This window comes from Paramisgurnus dabryanus, chromosome 11 (assembly GCF_030506205.2).
Source record: "Paramisgurnus dabryanus chromosome 11, PD_genome_1.1, whole genome shotgun sequence".
In the NCBI taxonomy this organism is placed as follows: domain Eukaryota; kingdom Metazoa; phylum Chordata; class Actinopteri; order Cypriniformes; family Cobitidae; genus Paramisgurnus; species Paramisgurnus dabryanus.
Window position 1 is genome coordinate 3,484,016 of NC_133347.1, and position 25,074 is coordinate 3,509,089.

At 36.1% G+C, this 25,074-nt stretch overlaps 1 protein-coding gene and 1 long non-coding RNA gene across 2 annotated transcripts in view; both read right to left on the reverse strand.

The window, feature by feature from the left end:
* grm6a (glutamate receptor, metabotropic 6a) overlaps positions 1-25,074 on the reverse strand; it is a 70,549-nt gene that overhangs the window by 19,499 nt on the left and 25,976 nt on the right. The window contains exons 3-5 of the mRNA XM_065248140.2: positions 11,124-11,340; positions 10,688-10,823; positions 1,464-1,618 (exon numbers count right to left, since the gene is read on the reverse strand). Of these exons, the coding sequence (XP_065104212.1) occupies positions 1,464-1,618; positions 10,688-10,823; positions 11,124-11,340 (508 nt within the window). The remainder of the gene's footprint in view (positions 1-1,463; positions 1,619-10,687; positions 10,824-11,123; positions 11,341-25,074) is intronic.
* LOC141282972 (uncharacterized) lies at positions 6,374-7,243 on the reverse strand. Its single transcript, XR_012337903.1, has 2 exons — positions 7,096-7,243; positions 6,374-6,588 (listed from the first exon to the last, which is right to left on the reverse strand). It is a non-coding gene; the product is annotated as an uncharacterized lncRNA (long non-coding RNA).

Below are 25,074 nucleotides of genomic sequence, written 5' to 3' on the forward strand. Positions count from 1 at the left end.
ACATATCCTCCAACCCATACCGTTGCTTTGGTCGTTTGTCCATTTCACCAAATACGACCAATAGATGCATTTACTAATTTAGCGCCTCTACCAGCAGCAGGTAAAACTTAATATATTAGGGTACAAAATGATATTTTGGGGAATAATTTTGCTATGATGGGATAAGATTTTCAATTTAATCTGCCAGGATTAATTGTATTTTATTACACATTACACTATTCAGGCATTTAAAACATATAACGTACCCATTTATTTATTATATGATATAAACACAGCATAAAAACAATCACAACTTTTTAAAAATGAACTTAAAACATTCCAAGTGTACCGAGGTCAAACTATCAATTTATTTAAAGAAAAGACGCAAAACTGATCACAATCCGCTGTAAATTTCAGATCCAGTGTACACCGTTACAAAAACTTCCGTCAGAAGAAGCGATGCTACATCATCTATGATTGTGAAAAGGCATCGTGTGTCTCGTGACCAATCGCATCATTACGTCAACAAAGAATGTGAAGCGCTATTGGTTCTTGTGACTGCGACTACTGTACGTCTTGCTGGTTTATGTTTGAATGAGATCTGACTGTGCGTTCTTCATATAAAGTAATCGTATGGCTTCAGTTTGCGAGGTTTGCAACGCGAATGGTTTTTAATACTTTTATACTGTTTTATGCAATAAATACCTGACTGTACTTTTACTTATGTGTTGTGTTTTATATGGTTGAGAAGTGGTTGGGTTTAGAGTAAGGGTGAGGGTGGGATCAGATGCTCCAAAATATCTTTAAAATAGCATAAATGTTTATGAAACCATTTCTACATTTACAAACGTATAAAATTAAATGTTCTAATCTGATGTATAAGGCAAAAAACTTAAAAAGTAACAACAGGTTGTATATATAAGCTACTGCCGCTAGAGGACACTAATCCCTTAATACGTCACTTTACGTCGTAATAAGGTGCTTGCACAAACGACCTATGATGTTGTTATTTTTTGGAGGACAGTCTCCATTATTAGAGTCGCTTCAACCTGCGGTCATGAAAAAGAGTTAAAAAAAGGCCAATTCTGTGTGAAAACCATGGACTTGGCAACCTTGTCCAATGCAGTCCAGCCATGAGTAACCCACTTCATGCCAAAATAACCTTGAATTTTACATTTCTTGAATTTGGTAATATGTCTTACCAAAATAACTTGGGATGTATGCTATGTATGATATTCCATCAGTCAATAGTGATTACAATGTGTTTGGTCTCATTTATTTATTTATTTGTGGGCTATGGTTAGATGACTAAATTTATACTGTGTTTGGACGGAGCCCTATAAGATATCTTTTAAATATAAAATTGCTTGCTGGGTTTGAAAGACAAAAATTCTCCCAGGCCGGTTACGGGTTGTAGGTTGGGGTGAATAAGGAGACTTTTTGCACTAAAATATTATTCAGGAAATCTGCATAAAGTCTCATACCTTCAACCGATGCTCTTTTGGGCAGAATTGTGACGGCACCCTCAGCGACCTCCTCTTGGTCCAGGATTGGAGAACTCTTCGCTCCCCAACTATCTGATCCCACAAACTTAAAGTGACCGGTCAAATTGGACTTCTTTGCTGCCTCCAGAACCTGCCTGGACAAAAATGGCCAAATGAAACTTAACGTAAAGTCAGTTTAGTTTATGATATTATATTCAGTAAAAGTAGGTCTTTTGAAACAAAGGATAAAATCTTATGTAGACTTTAATAAAGTAAAGCTCCATCCTGACCAGCCTAAACTCAGCCTTAAGCAAAGAAACACGTACCAGTTGTGGCATCACAAACATTAACACATGTCAATCCATATTTACATATCAGCCATCATTCTTGACTGTAATGTGAATACAGTAACTTTGCTTTTAAATAACGAATGATAAAGCAATTAAGTTTTGCTAAAACAATACATCAAAATGTTTTAGTTAGTGTGACACTTAACTAAGTTTTTGTGAATTAATTTTATTCAGTTATGCATTTGACTTCAGCCGCATCGCTGACAGTACACGCAGCGCGAGAGACAGCTCATGTTCGCAGGACAGCTTTAATGAGGAAAACTTTATCTACGCAGACGAATTCATCATAAGCCCGTCAATAAGCTTGTCAGCACAAACCATATGGATTAGAGAGAGAGTCTGAAAGAGCAAATACAGAGGCAAAGCATCACTCCTGAATAGAGATGCTGATAATAGTCTGTTACCTACACTGCTGTGGCTTTATAAAAAAACAGATGGGGTCACAAGAAATGAAATTTGCCTGTTGATATTTTAGTTTCAAAATCCCAGCAGACACTAAAACAGACATGTGAAGCATTTAATAATAGTTTTCATTGATAGCTTTAAGACAAAACTTTAAATAGTTGGGTAAATTGACTTGTTTTAAACCGAGTTGTTTTAACTTCATGCTGAATAAACTTGATTTTGATTACATGTTGTTTTTGCCAAAATAACTTGTAAGATGATATTTCATCATGTAAGCAAAGTCAACAGTGATTACAAGGTGTTTGGCTTTTGTTTATTTATTTTATTTTTGGGCCAATAATATTCACTGACAGCCCAAAGTTTTCCTGGTTTAAGTCTAGACATCTGAGCTGTGTTTGGACGCCTATTAGGAAATAGGGATAGTTCACCCAAAAAAGAAAATGCTGTCATCATTTATTCACCCTTATGTTGTTACAGATCTGTATTAATTTCTTTGTTCTGATAAACATAAAGGAAGATATTTTGAGCAATGTTTGTAAACAAACCATTTTTGTGAACCATTGACTTTCATAGTAGGATTTTTTTCAGCAGAACAAAGACATTTATACAGTTTTGTAACAACACGAGGGTGAGTAAATTTTCATTTTAAGTTAACTCTCCCTTAAGATTTATTGTCCACAAAGATAAAAATAAACTGCACAATGCAATTCCCCATCTGTTTTTTTAAATTATATCCATATCTACATGTATCATTTATGTCACATTTCATCTGATAAGGTACGTTTATTTAGACAGATTTTACACTATAGCACATCTATCATGACATTTACAGTACAAGGCATTTTTATCACTTCCATGTGACAGGTAACACCTTGAGCAGCACCAAAATATAATATAAATAAATAATCACAGCTACAGAAAATGTCAAAATCTTAAGCAGAGTTTAGTGTTAAGTTAGTGTCTTGCAAGTATTTTGTGAACGTGAGCATTTCTTTTATCATAAACCCTTTCGCCGGGTGTGCAGCAGGCATGTATTTTGACAAGACGCATGATGCAAAGGTACACATATTTTAAAATTGCGCACCTCAGAAGAGAAGTCACCGGCCACCACTGAAAACCACCAAACTATTGGCATAAGTAGATATTAGTCTGAATAATCAGGTATCGGTATTGGTGGAAAATTTTATATCGGTGCATCATAGTATCCTGTAGATCTTTATATTACAAAATCGGTAAAATCAATGAATTCATGACCACACAGTTACATCTAAACACTTTTATCCAAAGTGACTTACAGTGCATTCAATCTATACAATTTTATCAGTATGTACGCTCACTGGGATTGAACCTATGACATATTGCACTTCAGTTGTATACTAGTTGAACATCTGGGTTCCTGAATACATGTTTTATGAAGAACAAAGAAAGATGAGATCTCCTATGAGATCTTAAAACCCTTTAAACTGGGTTTAAATCTAAAACTTTGGTTAAAGAGCACGGCCGTCGTTCAATTTCAGGTTTGTTGGGCAACAGCCAGTTTCATTTATATGCAAACAGAGCATGTGTGATGCATTGCATATCAAAAGAGAAATATCCCATATTGTTTTATCAACACATCAAAGGCTGTTACCTCTAATTACATTCATTCGGACCGTTGGTCTACACCCAGATGCTTGCTCTCCATTCACTGCATGCACTTTGCATTATGCGCTGTTGTATTTTGCATTTGATCTATTCTTATGTAAAATCACCCCTAAATATTATCAAGAATAAAAGTGAGCTCAATCACATCAAATAATCCACATTTGCCCCCGATGCCACTGAACCATCATCAAATCTGTCTGTTTACGGCACAGCCACAGATGGAATGAACAGAGCGTTCCAGACACACAAATACAACAATGAAAAGAAATTGATACGGTCCCATTACGCAGCTGTTACAAGTCTAAATCTCTAGATAATTTAAAGGTAATACTTATTAAATGTTAAAACACTTGTCTAAAATGCAGAGACTGTTATTAGCGTAAACACTGTGGCTTTGTCTGTTTAAGGACACAGGAACATTATGCTAAAAAGTCTGCATTTTGGCTTGGGAATACTTTCACGTTTACATTTATGCATTTGGCAGACACGTTTATCCGAAGCAGCTTGTGCAATCAATCTTTACATTTCTTTTTTTAGTTGTTTCCTGGGATCAATCCCATAACCTTTGCGTTGCTAATGTAATGCTGTAATGCAGGGGTGTCAAACTCAAGGCCCGCGGGCCAAATCCGGCCCGCCCCCTCATTTCATCTGGCCCGCGAGAGTTTACAAATTATGTTAATTATGTGGCCCGCGAGAGTTTAAAGATTATTTTATTGTTATTATAATTTTTTTTGCAGGTTATTTCCTACATTTATTTTTTTAGGAGCCATCAAAACTAATTTTTGTCCCGCTAAAGTCTTTTTGTAATGTAATTACAGTGATTATGTTGATGATTGCATGAGAAAGAACGAGCAGTGCCCCGCACGCGCACACTACTAGAGTGGGCGTGTCTGAATGCGAACGCTGCAGCCTCCGGAGGTCGCATTTCCAGGCTGCATACGTCATCAAGACTGTCTTGTTTCAGAATATTAACAATTATAAAGTTAAATATTATTCTTTGTTTATAGTAAATAGTTGTAATATGCGTATGACTTGCGAATGTAATGGTCAGTTAACTTAAATAAACCAGGCTTGATGACGCTGACTATGCGACCTCCGCATATGGAAACGGACAGTATCTGCTCGTTCTTTCTCTCCCTCTCTCGCGCACGCTCACGCGGATCCAGCAAGAAAATGTTTTCCGTCTCGTGTACAGAAATGTTTCGCGATGTCCAGCTGAGATTAGTTTACAACGCGTCTATTCCCGCTACATACGCGAACTAATGACTCATCTGAACTGATTACTTTTAATAAACGATTGAAACTATTGATCTGTAGCCCACAACACTGAACTCACGAGACGTCATTCAATCAGACACTCAAAGCCAGGTAAAAAAATCACAGCTTTTTTGTAAAGATGGCAAGAAATGACAAGTGAGAGTATGTGTGTCTAAAAAATTCATATTGTGGTGGAGTTTGTATCTTAAAATGCCTCTCATTTTCTGACCTGCACAATGAAGGATAACAGAACATTTTGAGTGTACTGTACTCACATACAACATGTGTTTTTGTCACCACAATTATTTTAAAAATAATCTGTAGAATAGTTGTACTCTATACACTTTGTCATTATTTGCCTGGGCTTCTACTTTCAAAGCTAGGTATTAATTGAGTTATTAACAAAACCAATAGTAAGCAAATGCAGAGAAATTATGCAATGTACAGTAATAAAAGAGTTGATACATTCATACAGTCGTTCAAATACAACCGGCCCTTTGAGATTAACCGTAATGCTGATGTGGCCCGGGATGAAATTAGGTTTGACACCCCTGCTGTAATGCATGGTGGTTTTTTAAACTTTTTTGTCAGCCTTTGACCCCAAATTAATTACTTGAAGTACCCCCTAAGATTTTTTGTAAATATTTTATTAATTAAATAGCAAATTTGCATGTTTAACTTCAAAAAAATTTTACATTTGTTTTTATCATGACATTTTAAATGTATATCTGTCCATTTTGCATGAGTTCTCAGTTTTCTGATATAATGTAATGTTGTGTAATGGTCGGTGTTCGAATTGAGGGGGGCTGGGTGGTCCCAGACCTCCTATAAGCATTGAAGGACCCCCTATAAAGCACAAAAATATAAATTAGGGAGTCCCCACTGTAAAAAATAAATTGTTGGCTCAATGAATTATTTTTTAGTAACTAGTTCCACAGAAATTTTACGTTCACTCAATTTCTGTCTCCAAAGTGTTACCTGGATTGATGTTTTTTAGTTGGCCCAAATTTGACTCAAATATAAAAAAGTATGTTGGCTCAATTAGCTTTATAGTTCATTCAACTAAAATGTTTTAATCAGTTGAATCTTTAAAAAATTACAGCAAAGACTCTGTCAATTAAAATTTAAGTATACACTCAATGTTTTATGTGTTACTTCAATTAATATTTATTATTTGGGATTTTTTTAATAACATTTTAAAATTATTTATCAAATAATTTATGCTGGTGTTGTAAACAAAATAATTAACTTCAGTCACATAAAAACAAAAGCTTTTTATTCACTTATCATACAGACTGAACATACAGAATTAAGTCTTCTTTAAATAGAGGGCATAAAACAGTCCAAAAAGCCTCCAAAGTCAGTCAGAACATCTCCAGGGCCATTTAGGAGACTTTCCTCAGCCAGTCCAAGCGGAGACTGTCTCGCTATATGTATCCTTCTGGTCTGCCCCTCACATAATCTCCGCTCTGGTTTGATAAACAGAGGAATATAAACACACACACATACATAAATAACATGTTTAATATAATAAATTTTGACGGTGAAAGACTTTATTCCCTAAATAACGTTAATGTTAGGCCAAATTTCCCTCAGACATCACACATAATTACTGTAAACACTATTGGGCGGTTTTCTCGGACAGGGCTTTTCACTGACTAAAATAACTTACTGACATCTCTAAACATATGAGTGCTATTGTTTTGTCTCAAAATGCACGCCAGTATTATATTATATAAGGTTTGTTTGTAAAAATGTCCCAATTATAATAAAGACCGAGTTCTAAACTTTGTCCGGTAAACCAACCCTATATCCAGGCTTTTTATCTTAACTAAAATAGCTCCACTTTACTTCGGTCACGTAACATAACACACTTCTAATGTATCTTTACAAAAATATAATTACAAAAACGTCGAGTATTTGCGTCTTTGCCAATTAATATATTCTAAAATTAACATTTAATTACAAACACTTACCTGACGTGAACTTGAGGAAACGGCTGACTTGTGTCCTCCCTTGTGTGAATCAGTGAGTGATTCCAGCTGTTGCGTGCGGATTGATCTCAGATGAAATGACCTGTGATCCAGATCCTTCCGAGTTAAAACATTTTAAATTCAAAATACACAGACGCACGCGCATACATACATACATACATACATACATGCACACGCGCGAGCGCGCGCGCGCGCACACACGCACGCACACGGCACACGGGTATATTTAGAAGTTTTAAGATTGTTATGATATTGGGACTATTTCTCCACTCGCACCTTCAGCTCTGAAGTTCAAAATCGCAGGCAGTACGCAGCCCAGTTATAACAAATGTGAAAGATATGAAATATCATTCAACAGCGATATCATTTAAGTGCAATCCTAAAATATGATTTAAAACATACTGGTAAACCTTTTATTATTAAGTATAAGAAATTAAAATGAATTAAATCGCATGTTTAAACGCCACAGAGATATAGAGCCAGCAGTCGGTTTCTGATGGGCTTGCCGAGGCGAGGCTGCGCTGGGCGGGGTGTGAGCGCTTAAGTGTCTGTGATTTTCTGGAGCTCATCTGGAGCTCTTCTCCGTCCGAAAGTGTCCGAGCACATTTTTAAATAGACGCTATCTATATTAACCGACCGCATATTTAAACTTAAAGCACATACATTCACGCCTGAACAACTCTTAAAATTACATTTTGTTACCAAATAACAGTAATATTGTAAGCATTTTGTTGTCAGGAAACATAGCTGTCATAAGTCCACATATTGACCAGATTTGTCTTAATTAGTTCAGTCAACATAGCCATTCTGAATGTTGACTGAATTTGGAAATAACCATTCACTTAATGTTTTAAACACAGATTTATCTAGACTTAAAATAATATGTCTACTCAACTAAGCCCAAACAAGAAAATTGGTTTAACTTATATATTTTTGCCCTTCCAACATTTCATTAATTGGATTTTTTACAGTGTGGTTTTTACTAAAATTAAAATACTACATGAATTAAAATTCTCGTGCTGCGCTCCCACAAAGCGACACTGTCCATTATTTGTCCCAATTTTGCAATAAACTTATCCAAAACATTTCTGTCTGAAATAAATGTAAACTCTCAATTGCACCTCACGCTGTTTTCTGAAGGAATTGACCGACGAGTCAATAGCTGTGTCCGAAACCGCTCCCTATCCACTATATAGTGCACTATATCGGGTGTCGCCAATTTTGTAGTGGTGTCCAAAACCTGAGTGAACAACTTCATTCCCTACATTCGTTCACTACTTTTTACCCACAATGCACTCTGATTTTGAGGGTACATTCGATGTACACTCGCTCACTCATATTTCCCATGATGCAACAGGAGACGAATGCATAAGTGGAATCGGCTAAAAAGGATACTGACACTAAACACCAAAGATTTACGTTTATAAACAATTTTTTAATTCTTGTTGTCAGTTATTTTATACTTTTTTGAAATAAACAAATTCAAAATAATTGCGATATCTTAAATATCAGTAATATTTTTATTAATTCATACATACGCAACAGTAAATAAATATGACAAGCAGTTGTTTTGTTTTCTTTATTCATAACTAATATAATAAACATGACCAATGATGTGACAAACAAAGTAAACTTTACAGTTTCACAGTACAATCAATAAAGCCAAACGGGTGTAAGGGTTTATGACTAATCTCCGCGACAGCTCTCCGACGCATGGTATTTACGTCAGTGTCCGAAATCGCTCACTCATTTTAGTTCCCTTCCTCCCCATATAGTGGACTCAATTGTCATTTGCTATATAGGGAATAGTGAATGAGTGAACGGTTTCAGACGCAGCTAATGTCTCTGTGTATAGATTATTTTAACCCAAAGAATCTTTAGTTATTATCTTTAGTTATTATCTTTAGCTATTATCTTTAGCTGTTATCTTTGGCAATCTTTAGGTTTAGGGGCTTTTAAAAAATTCTTCTCAAACTATTATTTCACGCTAATTTGAGGGGTAAAATGGTTAAGGTTTGAGTTAAAGGGACACACCACTTTTTTTTGAAAATATGCAATGATATTACGCAGTGCCCGATAATCTACTATTGAAATTTACCAAGGGGATTATTTTTGGGTCCTGCGTAATATAATTACGCCGGCTGCAGCCATGTTACGGCAGCAAAGTTGTTGTAAACCTTTTTAGCGAAGACCAGGAGACTTGGATTTCCTCGAGCAGTAGTCTTTATTGCAGAAAGCGATCGCTACCGGAAGGTAGTTAATTACGTTAATAAAATTTTAAATATGGATATTTCTACAACAACACCGTGTGGATTACCCTCAGAAGACCTTTGTTTATCATATCGTTTGGATTTAATTTATGAAGGATGGACGCACTTTTTTTGGACTTGATGGTCGTGGACTATGGGTGGACCCCGTAACATTACATTTAATCAACTGAAAGATCTAAAATATTTTCTAAAATATCCGAAAATGTGTTTGTCTGAAAAACGATGGACATATGCAACTCGGACAGCTTGGGGTGAGTAAATCATGGGTTTAATATCGTTTTTGACCGAACTATCCCCACCTGGGCTGCCTGACTTGATTGTAGAATGTCATAATCTTTACCTCACTTTTTCAGTTTACATACTATTACATTGGAACCTTGATGTTATATTTTATAAATTTGTAATCGTGCAAAGTCCTTGATTATTACGCCAGAATGAGAGTATAGTTCCTAGCCATATCGGCCTAGAAAATCGCAACTTTTAATTTTCTGTCAGTCTTAGTACACGATGTAACTACAGAAGAGTCAAGTTTTAAATAGGAAAAACATCAAAACTCTTTGGTTATTTTTGAGCGTGATGCTAATGGTCTAATCACATTCAATTAATTATGCTAAGCTATGCTAAAAGTGGTAACACCAGACCCGGAGATCAGCTGAATGGATTCCAAAACGGTAAAAATAAAAATAAAATTTTTATTTTAAAGTGCGGTGTCCCTTTAAGGGTAATTTGGGGTTTCTTTGATTAAAACGTTGATCCAGGATCACATCTTACTTTGTGAAATCAAGGCGACCTTATAATGACGAAGGGGGGGGGGGGCTTAGCTAGGAAACCCCCATAATCTTTGACATAATTCGAACACTGGTAATGGTCACATGACATTCAGATAAAACAAATATAATATTTAGCTTTGCTAGTAAGTGTTTTATTTAGACTTTTTTATTTTAAAATTATTTATTTACATTTGAGGATTTAATTGTAATTGCTAAACTTTTTATCAACTCACAACCCCCCTGCAAGAACCCTAGTTGGGGAAACCCTGCTCTAATGTATTGCTAATGCATTAAACACTGACTGTTTTCCCTTTTATGCACATATATTATTTCACACCATTATTGTGCCAACACACGTGGTAATAGTATTGATATAGATATTTTTAAACATATATATCACAGTGCTTTAGATTCACCTGCTAGACTTCCCTTGTAAACACATTACATGCCACAGATGTTGCTGATAAAACGTAAATTGTATTTATCCAGACCCTTCCTATTAGCGACCAAACATACATTAGGCTATTGACTTACTTGATGTCATCCTCATGGGCAAAAATGATGACCCCTCGGGCGTTGGGGGTCTCCATTAATCTCTTAATGATCTTGTCAAACTCTCCTGGTTTGGGCTCTCTCGGGATCTTCAAAGATTGGGCGATGCACAGACCTCCTTTGTCAGACACAGAGACAGACATTGATTCTGAAATTTTTCTCTCTCCCGATGTGACTTACTTTCTATTTATATTAATGACCGGCATGAATTTCTGGCAGCAGATGGGTATAAATGCATGCAGCTGTCCTAGTCTCGCTCTTCTCCCCAACTTTTTGAGAGATAGTTTATTAATGAAACGTCTAATTTGGATCTATATCATTAGCAAACTGTATGCTGTGACGCTTAATTTTTCACCAGCACGCTTCGCATCTGGAGCACATCAGAATTCAAAGCTTGCTGACTGTATGGTTACTGTACCTGCCTCGCGAGAGATCTGAACGAAGGCATCCACTCCGCTTTCACCATAATTTCCCTCCGATGCCAATGTCGATACGTAATTCCAGCCCAACGCCTTCACGATGTCCACCATAGCTTGGGCCTGGTATGAGTCCGGCGGTACGACTCGTGAGAAGAAGTCGTAGCGGTTGTTGTCGCTTAACTCTGGAGCTGTGGAGGCATAACTTATCTGAGGGATCTAAAAGGGAACAAGAAAATATTTGGGCAATGTCAAATGCATTGTGTTTCAGATGCCGGTAAACATGAACTAGAATTAAGAAATCTTTAGTCAACCTGCTTCACCTGCAAAGACCATTCTGTTTAACCATACAACTTATGGTAGTAGTTTATACTTTTATGAACTCAACCTTGGACAGAATAAATACAGAAGTAGTAAATTGTCTTTGCAACTATTACATCATTCGGCTTCTTTACAATTGGACGATTGCCGTCATATATGCTTCACCCAATGACTGATAAACCTAGATTTATATATCAGCAATAAACTGAAGCACCAATATTTAATGCACAGAAGCTGTGCGAGGTCTTGGCATGTGGGCACAGACTGACAACAGGTAGATGGATGAATGAACAAACCATTTGACAGATTATCTGTGAGGATTAAAGGGGTTTTAGTCAAATTAAGTCAAGCACAGGAGGAGAGATACAGCAGGGAACATGATGGGAGTTTCTCAGCCAAACCACTCATTTATCCCCATATTTCTGTCAACCCTTACAAATGAGACTTTAACTTAACGTTTCTCAATTCTGAACAAATTGGGTGATGAAGACCTCCACTAATGACCTGAAGAAAGTGCGTTAGATAAGTGACCCAGAGAAATGGCAAGTTGCCAACATATTTTCAAGTAATTTTTGAAATGGACCAAATAATAATAATTTACATTCATTTGAGTCTTTTCTCAGTCAATATTAAAGAAATCAAGGTTATATTTTCAAAGAATGTTTACATTATATAGGATGAGGTTATGTAGAAAAAATGTATTTTATGTAAATCATAAAAGATTGACTTTAGGTCAGGCAGGGTCACAATTCTGCTAATTTTAGGCAAATGGTGTCTAGAGATGAATTCCAGAAAATGTTATTTTTTAAATATATAAACATACAATATATCACATAAAAAACAGACCCTCTTCTTTAAAAAAAAAAACGTTTCATCCTAACTTTATTTGTTTTGCCCTTTCAAATATGGATAGGTTTCCTCAAAAATACCAAATGTTTAGCAAAAAGCTGAGATATTTGCATTTTTGTGAAAGACTTCTGATAGAAATCCGATTCAGAGCGATAATCAAAACATACACGGAGTTTGAACTGTTTGACGTGTGGGGTTGCTTCCGGGTTTTATAAGTTGGGTAAGTCCACCACCTGGTGGATAATAGTGGAAATACGAATTGCCGCAAAAACTCGTCATTGGTGAGGAAAGAGTTAAATATAGATGTAAACTAACATAAAATAATTAGTGCTGGGCAAAGATTAATCGTGATTAATTGCATACAAAATAAAAGTGATTTTTTGCATAATATATGAGTGTGTGCTCTGTGTAATTATTATGTATATATATAAATACAAATACATTCATGTATTTAATAAAAAATTATATATATATATATATATATATATATATATATATATATATATATATATATATATATATATATATATATAACATTTCGGAAATGAATATATGTATGTGTGTTTGGTTAAATATACATAATAATTACACACAGCACACACACATATATTATGCAAAAAAAATCACTTTTATTTTGTATGCGATTAATCGCGATTAATCTTTGCCCAGCACTAAAAATAAATTTGATTGACATTGGCTGCTTTCTTCATAACATAATTCCCATAGTTGCATTTGTGCCATTTAACTCTTTCACCGCCAGCGTTTTTAAAAAAAGTTGCCAGCCAGCGCCAGCGTTTTTCATGATTTTCACCAAAGTTTAATGCCTTCCAGAAAATGTTCTTCTTTAAATATATAAACATACAATATACCAAATGAAAGAACAGACCCTCTGCTTTCAAACATAAAAAAACCGTTTCATCCTACCTTCAGTAGTTCTTTTGTAATCAGCTTTTGAATATGGGTAGGTTTCTGCAAAAACACCACATTTTGAGCAAAAAGCAGAGATAATTCCATTTTTGTGACAGACTTTTCATAGAGATCCCATTCAGAGCGATCTTTAAAACAGACACGGACATGCAGCAGCTTGCCATAGGGCAATACTTCCGGTTTTAAAAAGTTGCGGAAGGGTGCCACCTGGTAGATAATAGCGGTATTGCGGAAAGAGGGAATATCTCGTCATTGGCGGGGAAGCGTTTTCTCTTAATTGACGAGATATCTCGTCAATGGCGGTGAAAGAGTTAAAGTGCACCTACTTCGTTGCTAAAAACAACATTATTTTGTGTATTTGGTATAATACAATGTGTTTGAGTGGTTTATGGTTAAAAAAACACATTATTTTCCACATACCGTATATTTTTGTAGCTCCAGATATCCCTGTCTTCCTCAAACACTTTGATTTTATACAAAGCTCATCGATCTGAAAATGTGTCATCCTATTGGCCAGCAAATCTGCACGTTCTTATTGGCCTGAACACCTCTGACGTCAGACAGAAATGTGAGGCTCCTTACCATGTTTGAAAGATATGCGCACAATGCAACGCAAACAGGAGTTAATTTACAGGTTGTGTGTCAGAAGCGGGCGGAGTTATGATAATGACCGGCCCGTCTTGGCCACCTCAACCGGCCCAGGAAGTAAACTGTTGCCTACAGTCTGTAGCTGTGTCCCATTTCAAGGGCTGCAACCTTATGAGCATTCGACCTTAAAAGATGAGCACTCGGTCTTTCAAGGTGGAAGCCTCAGAAGTTCGCGAAGAGAACTGAAATGAGACGGTCTAACCTTCGGAGGATCCATAATTAGCGTCACCTGCTGCACGCGCCCACCTGCACGTTTCTGACTTATTAAAATAAATCAGAAAAATTATTAATTTATTTTAGACATAGGTGTCATTTACACTGGGGACGCTGGGGACATGTCCCCACCACTTTTTGAAATGGCTGATTTTGTCCCCACCACTTTTTGAAAGCATTTGGTTAAAATGTTCTGAAAATCAAGCAATACCTGTGCGACTTACACTGCAAAAATGACTTTCTAACTTAGTATTTTTGTCTTGTTTTCAGTAGAAATATCTAAAAATTCTTAAATCAAGATGCTTTTTCTTGATGAGTAAAATGACCTAAGAATAGTTTTTAGACAATTTAAGTGTATTTGTGATTAAAACAAGCAAAAATATCTGCCAATGGGGTGATAAGATTTCTTTTTTTTTAAACACTTAATATAAGCAAAAATTTCACACTCCATTGGCAGATAATTTAGCTTGTTTAAACTAGACTTATTTTCTTACGTCATTTTGCATCTTGATTTAAGAATTTTTAGATATTTCTACTGAAAACAAGACAATAATAATTAGTAAGAAAGTAATTTCTTTGCAGTGTACAGATTTTCAAGAAAAAAATTCTTAGTATTTTGTTAATATCTAAAAATTCTTAAATTAAGATAAATTAATTTTAGTTTTTAGACCAAAAATATCCAATTTAAGTGATTTTGAGCATAAAACAAACATAACAATTCAAGATTTTTTGCTTACCCCATTGGCAGATTTTTTGTTTGTTTAATGCACAAAATCACTTATATTTGATATTTTTGGTCTAAAAACTAGACTTATTCTCTTAGGTAATATTTCTCATCAAGAAAAATCATCTTAATTTAAGAATTTTTTTATATTTCTACTGAAAACAAGAAAAAAATACTAAGAATTTTTTTTCTTGAAAATCATTTTTTGCCGTGTACGAGTGTATGTTGCGTTGTGTGCTTATGGTGTGTTTTCTTTTACATATGTAATGAATTTCATTGTTATCATTGACTTAATGTGCTGCTGTTTTCTACAGTATGGTGCTTTGGCACTGTTCAGTTAAGCTGGTGTTGCAGTTACATGTGCAGTCGACATTGTTGAGGGTTTTATGCTGAGTATTGTTGACTGGCCTACGCTATGCCCATGTTGATGCGCCGTTATTCAATATATTTCCAGTCCTGCTGTAGTGTTTTTTATCTGATCTTTTGTCCCCACCACTTTTCAACACAAACTGACGCCCCTGATTTTAGAAATATGGCACGTTGATGTATATTAAACTATTCAACAGTTTACCAAATTAATCAACCTCATAAATATACGCAACATAAAAAGAATATTATTAACACAAAACATAACTTATAATACTAAAAAAGTGACAAGAAAAAATGTTTTCTGATAAATACACTTTTATTTAATAAAGGTTTTAATTGTTTATTTTAGAATATCCACCCATTATATGCAGCCGTTGCAGACGCGCAATGACTCTTGGGATATCCTCGGCTGTTAAGGATCCATTCGTTCTATCCTTAACATCGCGGAGAAATGAGGACGCATTTTGAGGCTTCATTCTAAGCATCCTTTGAAATGGGACGGCCTTACTGGCCTCAAGTCGTGCTGCTGTGACGCAATCGGTCTTAAAATACGTCCTTAGAAGGTCGCAGCCTTTGAATTGGGACACAGCTTGTGTGTTTGTTGTAGTCCAAGAAAAGAGATTTACGTTGGAGACGATAACTCGCGTCATCGTTACTTTGGGGTTTGTACCTTTTGCATATTGTTAACATGTACTAATACACACTTACACACCAAAGAAAATGTAAAATTGTGAATCAGATAATACTTGCGTTTTAATAGTTTTGTTGTGTCTGCTTTATGTCAACATGTAGAAAAATATAAATAATTAGTGTTTCAAAACTTTTGAATATTAGTGTATACTTTAATACCCTTGACACCCTGTCTCCAAACAATTCAAGAAATCATTCTCACGTCTATCAGAAAAGTGTTTAAAAAAACCAACAAGTCAGATTCTGCCCTAACTAAACTGTATTCCCAGAATTAATAGTGTAAATTACTTCGACCCCCATTGGGGGAACAGTTTGATTCTCCAGCTGGACAGGACACAGGTTCAGACAGACCTGACAGACGTATTTTACATCCTGCACTCGTTCATGCACATCAGGACTTTGTAATAATAATAATATTAACTGCCAGTCTATTGAGACTCTATGATCCAAATCCAATCTTTTAATCACAGTAATGGCTCCCGCTCGCCCCTGATCTCTACCCATGCTACCTCATTTCTTTGACATGCATGTAGTATTTGTGTATGCCTGTATTTATGTGTCAAAGCTTATGTTTGAGATCATGTCCATCGGTGGGCAATGCACACAAACATTTAGATAATATTTTAATGGTTTCTCTGAGACATGAAGTAATGGAGATTTTGATTTATTCGTCTATTTGTCAAACGTTTCTCCTGAGATAAGATGTTCAGTGACATCACATGTCTCTTTTAGAGATCCAGAGGAGATCCCATCAATGTCTTGCAGTCATGCAATTAAGAGATTTCAAACTCAAGCATTTCCAATCAGATTAAATGTGAAATACTCATATCAATAAATGTACAAGTAAATAAATCACAAATGAGATGTCTTATATACATCGCAATTGTTTCTAGAAAGAGATTAATATTAGAGATTATTGCCAGATTAATTGAATGGCAAACGTAGACGTTTGAAACGAACATACTAAAGTCGAAGCTTTCAAATAAAAACTCAGTATAATTATGTTAAAAGCTTTATAATTGTGCTATACATCCACAATTTTCCTAATAATGGATTTTTAGAAAAACATTTGCGACAAAGTTTAATGTAACCCAATTGCAATAAATTTCCTGAGCTATGAACTAGTAAGCATTGAGCAGTGATGTTCCTCTGAGAGTTGATCCACTGTCCTTTTCTTCCCTAATTAATCCATCGTGATGTTGCTATTGGTTTTCCTTAAATGACCTGAGAGCAGCTCAAATGAAGTTTAAATTGACTAAACCCCACACACACTCCTTGCCATAGGCATATTTATGAATCACTGGTTAAAGCCTCCAGCTAGGGTTTAGTTGATGAATTAGACACAGCAGTTAATTAGAGGCTTTGAGCCGCTGCTCCCCAGACAAACATTTGAGAAAGAAATCTCATCAAGCTTTCTTCTCAAAAACATGGTCTTCACAATAATATTATACCAAAGGCTAGGAAATTTACAATATTCAACATAAAATATTGACATTTATCTTTGGTTAATAGGGCCTTAAATTAATTGTGCAAAAAAATATATAAAACGCCAAAATGTAAATTTTACTTTATGAATGATCATATTAATAAATGTACATTATATTCCCTTAGATATTGACACATGAATAACACAGATACTTGACATAGAACACCATGGCTACCACCAATGACACCCTAGAAACTGCACAGGAACATGCAAAAACAACTTAAAGCACCTTAGCAACCACCCACAACAACCTAGCGACTTTACAGCAACATGCAACATTTCCAGAACACATGACACCCTGACAACTGTATAGCAACCTGCACATAAATACAACTGGATGGCAAAAAATGCCCCCAAAAATTAAAAACTTTAGTAACAACAAAACACCTTAGCAACTCACACAAAAATAATTTAGAACACCCGTGCAACCTAGCAAAAAAACAACTTAAAACATTTTAGCAACCACCACTACACACAAGTTACTGCTTAGCAATGTGCAAAACACTCTGCACAGCTTAGCAACCACACAAAACACCTTAGCAGCTATATAGCAACACCCACAAAAATAACCCAGAACACCCTAGCAACCTAGCAAAAACAAAGTAAAACATTTTAGCAACCACCACTACACCCTAGCAACTGCTTAGCAATATTCAAAACACTCACAACACCTTAGCAACCAACACTACACCCTAGCAACTGCTTAGCAACATGCGAAACACTCACGACACCTTCGCAACCCTCACTACACCGTAGCAGCTGCTTAGCAACATTCAAAACACTCATGACACCATAGCAACCACCGCTACACCCTAGCAACTGCTTAGCAACATGCAAAACAATCACGACACCTTAGCAACCACAGCTACACCCTAGCAGCTGCTTAGCAACATTCAAAACACTCATGACACCATAGCAACCACCACTACACCCAAGCAACTGCTTAGCAACATGCAAAACAATCATGACACCTTAGCAACGACCACTTCACCCTAGAAACTGCTTAGCGACATGCAAAACACTCATGACACTTTAGCAACCACCACTACACCCTAGCAACTGCTTAGCAACATGCGAAACACTCACGACACCTTAGCAACAACCACTACACCCTAGCAACTGCTTAGCAACATGCAAAACACTCACGACACTTTATCAACTACCACTACACCTTAGCAACTGCATTCAAATCACTCATGACACCATAGCAACCACCACTACACCCAAGCAACTGCTTAGCAACATGCAAAACAATCATGACACCTTAGCAACGACCACTTCACCCTAGAAACTGCTTAGCGACATGCAAAACACTCATGACACTTTAGCAACCACCACTACACCCTAGCAACTGCTTAGCAACATGCGAAACACTCACGACACCTTAGCAACAACCACTACACCCTAGCAACTGCTTAGCAACATGCAAAACACTCACGACACTTTATCAACTACCACTACACCTTAGCAACTGCTTAGCAACATGCGAAACACTCACGACACCTTAGCAACCACCACTACACCCTAGCAACTGCTTAGCAACATGCAAAACACTCACGACACCTTAACAACCAACACTACACCCTAGCAACTACTTAGCTTTATGCAAAACACTCACAACACCTTAGCAACCACCGCTACACCCTAGCAACTGCTTAGCAACATGCAAAACAATCACGACACCTTAGCAACAACCACTATACTTTCATGATTTTCATCAAAGTTTAATGTCTTCCAGAAAATGTTCTTCTTTAAACATATAAACATACAATATACCAAATGAAAGAACAGACCCTCTGCTTTCAAACAAAAAAAACCGTTTCATCCTACCTTTAGTGGTTCTTTTGCAATCAGCTTTTGAATATGGGTAGGTTTTTGCAAAAACACCATATTTTGAGCAAAAAGCAAAAATAATTCCATATTTGTGACGGACTTTTCATAGAGATCCCATTCAGAGCGATCTTTAAAACAGACACGGACATGCAGCAGCTTGCCATAGGGCAATACTTCCGGTTTTAAAAAATTGCGGAAGGGCGCCACCTGGTGGATAATAGCGGTATTGCGGAAAGACGGAAAATCTCGTCATTGGCGGGGAAGCGTTTTCTCTTAATTGACGAGATATCTCGTCAATGGCGGTGAAAGAGTTTATATTGGACATTACACAGACTTCTGTTTACTCCAGAGTTGGTGGTGTGCTGAAAATATTAGAAAATATTTCAATAAAGAATACATTTACAATTACAATAAGCAAAAATTGTGCACAACTCTAATATAACCCCAGACATGCACACAAGCTGTACTGTGCTGTACCAAACAACTAAAGGAAGGTTCCACATAAATAAATCTGCCGGTAAGTAGGAAAGACCAAACGCACTTCACACGGGGAAGTGAAAAGTGTACTACTGACAACCAGATTATGCAGTGTCTCAACACATAATAACAGCAACTGACACAAGAAAGTTCACACAAAAGCATTTCCTCAAGCTTAACAATAAATAACCACGCTTTTCTCACTTGAATGAACTGCTAAAGACATCAGAACAATTACTGACCATTTACCTCCAAATAACAGCAATTAAAGAAAACTCTGAGCACAAAAGATGCCTGACGAAACTCTGTTTTTTTTAAACATCTAATGTAATGATGATTTATTCACAAAGAAAACTCTAGAAATCTTTAATCAAAACATAATCCACCATTGACCCACTGTATGCAATGTTTTAAATGACTAATTTGCAGACAGAAGCGATTTTGCTCTTCAGCGGCGCTCTGACCGTCAAACTTTTGTTATGGTTATTTGAAAAGGCACTGCTTTCTACTTCTCCTTTCTTTATCACTTTCTTTTACAGACTCAATTTGAGCTGTCTGAACAGCTTATTGTACCAAAAGGTCCTCTAATTGTGCGCCTAAAAGCTGTCTTGTGTTGATATGTTTTCTAGACCCACAGAGTCTGCTTAATGAATGAAGAAATTGTCATTTAGTACCCAAATATACCCTAGCGTACACAAGTATATGAATGCAAATGCTCCTGGATATGCAAACGTAATATGATATGTGACCCAGTCTGTGAAAACACAGCTGAAATCATTTTATTGTGATTTTTGCATAAAATCAACCTACATAACGTAAAGAACATTCTGTAAAAATATAACCTTGATATCTTTAAAACTGACTTGAGTAAGATCACGCCAAAGATTAAAATCAAACTTGATGCTCTTAAAGGTGCAGTGTGTAGATTTTAGCGGCATCTAGTGGTGAGGTTATGAATTGCAACCAATGGCTCGGTTAACTGCTCATCCCTCCCTTTCGAAAAACAAATAAAGTAGCTACGGTAGCCTGTACAGGACTAACATGTCGTCATCAGAGACGTGCTCTGTAGGCGGTTGTCCATTTAGGGCTACTGTAGACACGTGGTGGCATAAAATGGCGACTTCCATGTAAGTGGACCCGTGGTGTATGTAGATAAAAATGGCTCATTCTAAGGTAATAAAAACATAACAGTTATGAAAGGTCTTTATACACCACTGCAAATATAGTTATGTAGATTATATTGCATATCTGTCAAGAAATCCTCCTAAAATGTACGCACTGCACCTTTAATCTCATCATCAGATTATGAGACTTTAATTTGAATTTCACAGACGCATATCAGAATATCGATCACATATGTCAGATTTCAATTTATAACATAAACACAGGCTGCATTCTCATTCTTAATTTTCTCATTTATGTCTTATTTACTTAAATTTGTTAGGATTATTGCCACAGGCATTTGAAGACAACCATGTCGCTCCCTAAAATACGGTTTGTTACCTCACAGTAGTGCAAAAATGTTTACAATGCACTGGCCATGCATTTGTGTCTATGTACATGTATAAACTATATATCTGCAGTAGGTTGTGTTGTACAAGATGGGAGGTTTTCCTGTGAAAGAAAAAAAGACTGTAAATAATTTGTGTTAGGTTTTAGACCGACTAAAAAATGTCTCGCAGGGGAGACTCGGAGTTCACTGAAATCCTTGTAATATTTATGCAGCTCAGATTTCTGTGTCGTGCGTCCTCTCCTCAATCTTTCATCATTCTGTTTGGCTAATTAGTCGCAAGCTTTATAAAAATAAACTTTAAACAAATACATACTGTACTCGTGCTGATGTCAAATGGATATCTGTCCCACATACGCTGCTTAAACCACAATAATATTCACTGTTTTACTGTCCTTTATCTCTTCCCATCTCTCTGGTGAGAGACAATCAGCCTGGATATAAAACATCTCATCTCATAAAACCAACAGAGACAGAGAGGGATTTCTGCAGAGTTTTAAGCCATATAAAGATAAGATGTTAAAAATTAAGTACCCAGAGCTGTTTCATGAAGCAAAGCACTAAGTCTTATCATTAAAAAAACATGGGGTTTGGTTCAGGGACCCATGCAGCCCGAGTGGCCACAGAGACTTTCACGATTATGCAACTGTGTCCTGCTGAAGTACTGAATTTTACTGCATACGGCTTACAGTTTGTGGCTCTTTTATTAGAAGATCTGTGAATGCTCTGCAATCCACATGACAGCGTGTGTGTCTGAACATGACGCATGTTGTGCGTTTATAAACTGTGTACAAAATGGCATATTTACATACTCTTTATCTGCTGTATTTTATGCAAATATTTTGTATTGACAGAATATCATAATAATCTACTATAATACATTTACAAAATGTGTAGTTTATAACAGAGCACACTGTACAAAATCCCACAATGCAATTTGCTTATAGTCCCTATGAAATCAAAACTGACTTTTTTCCCTAGAATATTGCATTGTTCGTTAAACAATTTATCTGTGTGGGTTTTTTATTTTTAATATACGTGCCCTCATAAACTTTAATCAAAATCTGAAAATGTTCTTTCATCCTCTCCTTCTCTGATGACGTCCGCTTGACGGCTTGGCCGGAGCATCCATTAACCCCGCCCCCTCCAACTTGTTTCTATTTCAGAATAGACCACACATGCGGTGACGCGATAAGCGTCTGGTCCGAACTTTACTTCCGGTTTTTGTTTGTTTAATGGTCTGACTAGTTGCTGAAACTGAACTCTTAAACAAATACCTCATCGAATATAACAAATGTTTTGGGTTCCTATGTAATCTACGTGTTGTTTATTTTGCTTGTTATATAAATAAACTACTTTAAAAGGACTTTATTTATTCTTCGCAGAGTTTACCGGAAGTAACGTGATGACCACGAAAGCCGTGTGTTTATGTTGTTACTGCTGAAACCGTCAATTAAACACCTACTTTTCTATATCCAATCAGCTCGCAGTTGAAAACACAAGCCACGCCTACTGTTTTCTTCTTTTGATTCCATACACCAAAATATATTTCTCTGGGCAAAATTTTTTTAATATATTTTGTAGAAAATAAAGCTTAATTAAATAAATTTGAAAATATATTTAGTTTTTAATATTAATATATTTCAAAATGTATTTCAGGTGCAGCAAGTAGCCTACACTTCTAATTTACAACACAACAAAAAACTATTATTTTCTTGGCCAAAATATGAAAGTTTGTAAAGTATGTATGAAATCTAAAATTTCTGCAGTTCAAAAATACTTAATTTTAACCTTTTCCAACCATGATCAAACCATGTTTCAAAAATGTTCACAGGTTTGTAACACAAAGTTTTCTTTCCAAATTCCAATGCAACATGAATATAAATACTTTAAAATATATTTATTTTTAAAATTTATTTAAAAAAATATACTGTTGAAAAATACATTTTTGTATATTTTGAAAAATATTTTAAATTATTTGAAAATATATATTTCTTGGCATATGCGATATACCCCTTGGAGGTAGCATTCCAAGCCAGGAAGGCATCCAGGCACGTCCAAATCCAATGTTTGCTTTACTTCTTGTATTCTGAGATACCTTCACACAGTTCTTTGCATGTCTGCGTGCGTGCGTGCGTGCGCGGGGAATGTGATTGGTCAAGCCTGGTCAAGTTTGACTAAATAAAATGGTGGCCAAGAAAGCAGCTGGAGCACAAATTTTGTATAAATAATGTTACATTTTCACTTTTGACACATTTTAATTGTGTTTCTTTTGGAAAATTAGTATTGTAGTTTTCAAATATGGGATTAGTTAACAAACAGAATCAAACAGAATTCCTATGAAGTTTGTCCATTTAGGGTTACTGTAAACACATGGTGGCGTAAAATGGCAACTTCCATGTAAGGAGATCGGCGGTGTATGTAGATAAAAATGGCTCATTCTAAAGAAATCACAATAAAAAAATATATCTCAAAGACGCTCCCTGTTTATATTTCAAACAGAATTCCTATGAAAGCTGTTCGATGGGAATTATGCTGGTCTAAGCTGGTTTGATGCTTGTTTAGCTGGTGGTCACCAGCATACCAGCACCAAAACACAACATATGCTGGTCTTGCTGGTATGACCAGCATGGGATGCTGGTGCTAATGCGGGTTTGGTGCTGGTTTAGCTGGTGTTCACAAGCGAACCAGCACTAAAACACAACATTTGCTGGTATGCTGTTTTTTTCAGCAGGGTGGGGACTTTAACATCTATTTTCTGGCTTTTATTTAATAAGACTTCATATAGTTGGGATGTTTTTACAAAAAAAATAATTTCAAAGACGATAGCCGATTAAGTTACATGTAACATTAAGCCGATTAAGTTACATGCAACATCAGGCCATGTGACAACAACCATGTGACGTTTCAATCGTTTTACTTACTATTTTTAAATCTGATCTCTGAGATGATCGCAGTTAAAATTAAAGATATCAATATTATATTTTCACTAAATATTCTTCACATTTTGAGTTTAAGTATAACACAGTGGGATTTCACAGGCAGGATCACAAATAACAGCCGTCAGTATGTATACAGTAGCCTAACTCTATCTGAAACTTTATATGGTTAAAAGTGCATGCTTTTCCCTCAGCAGCTAAGTACATACTTTAACTAGTGTAGTGGATTAATTTGAAAACCATCCAACAACCACAGAACACACGAGAGCTCAAATCCATCAACAGGTGTTCAGAAACATCAAAGAAACTTCCAGAACTTGTGCTCACAATCTGTCTCATGATATTTTCATAATGTTCTGACACATCAAACACATCGTAACGATCGGCTGTGAATAACATCGGTGAAATAACAGCCTCTTCGAATGCCAAACATGGGCTAAATGAACACTCCAAGCCCATTTGAAACCGTCCCAAGCATATTTACATAAACATAAAACAGGGTAAATGGAAAGATGTGGTTGTCGAACCTTTGTCCATGCTTCACCAAGCAATCTGTAGACTGGAATAATCAGTCTTAGTGGTTCAACGCTTCTCATCATACAAGCGAAAATTGTCCATTTAATGAAGATACACGGCCGTGGATCGGCTGTATCTCTGCTTTTGTTCTGCATCCGTTTCAGACTTTATTCCACACGTGTTTAATTAGAGGGTTGACTACCGACAGCTGTCTGCACACGCTCAGTCTATTGTTTAAAACCTTTCTGTCATTTAAAAGCACAATGGGATAACTTCCTTTGAAATCTTGTTCAGAAAATGTTGTGTATGTAAACATCTTAATTTTCTGTTTTAACGCTACTCTTTGAAAAACATACTAGCATCATAGTAGAGCGATGGAATCAGAATCCTTGAAAATAATCCTACCAATCACTTTTCAGATTGATGAGCTGTCAAAATTGACGTGTTTCAG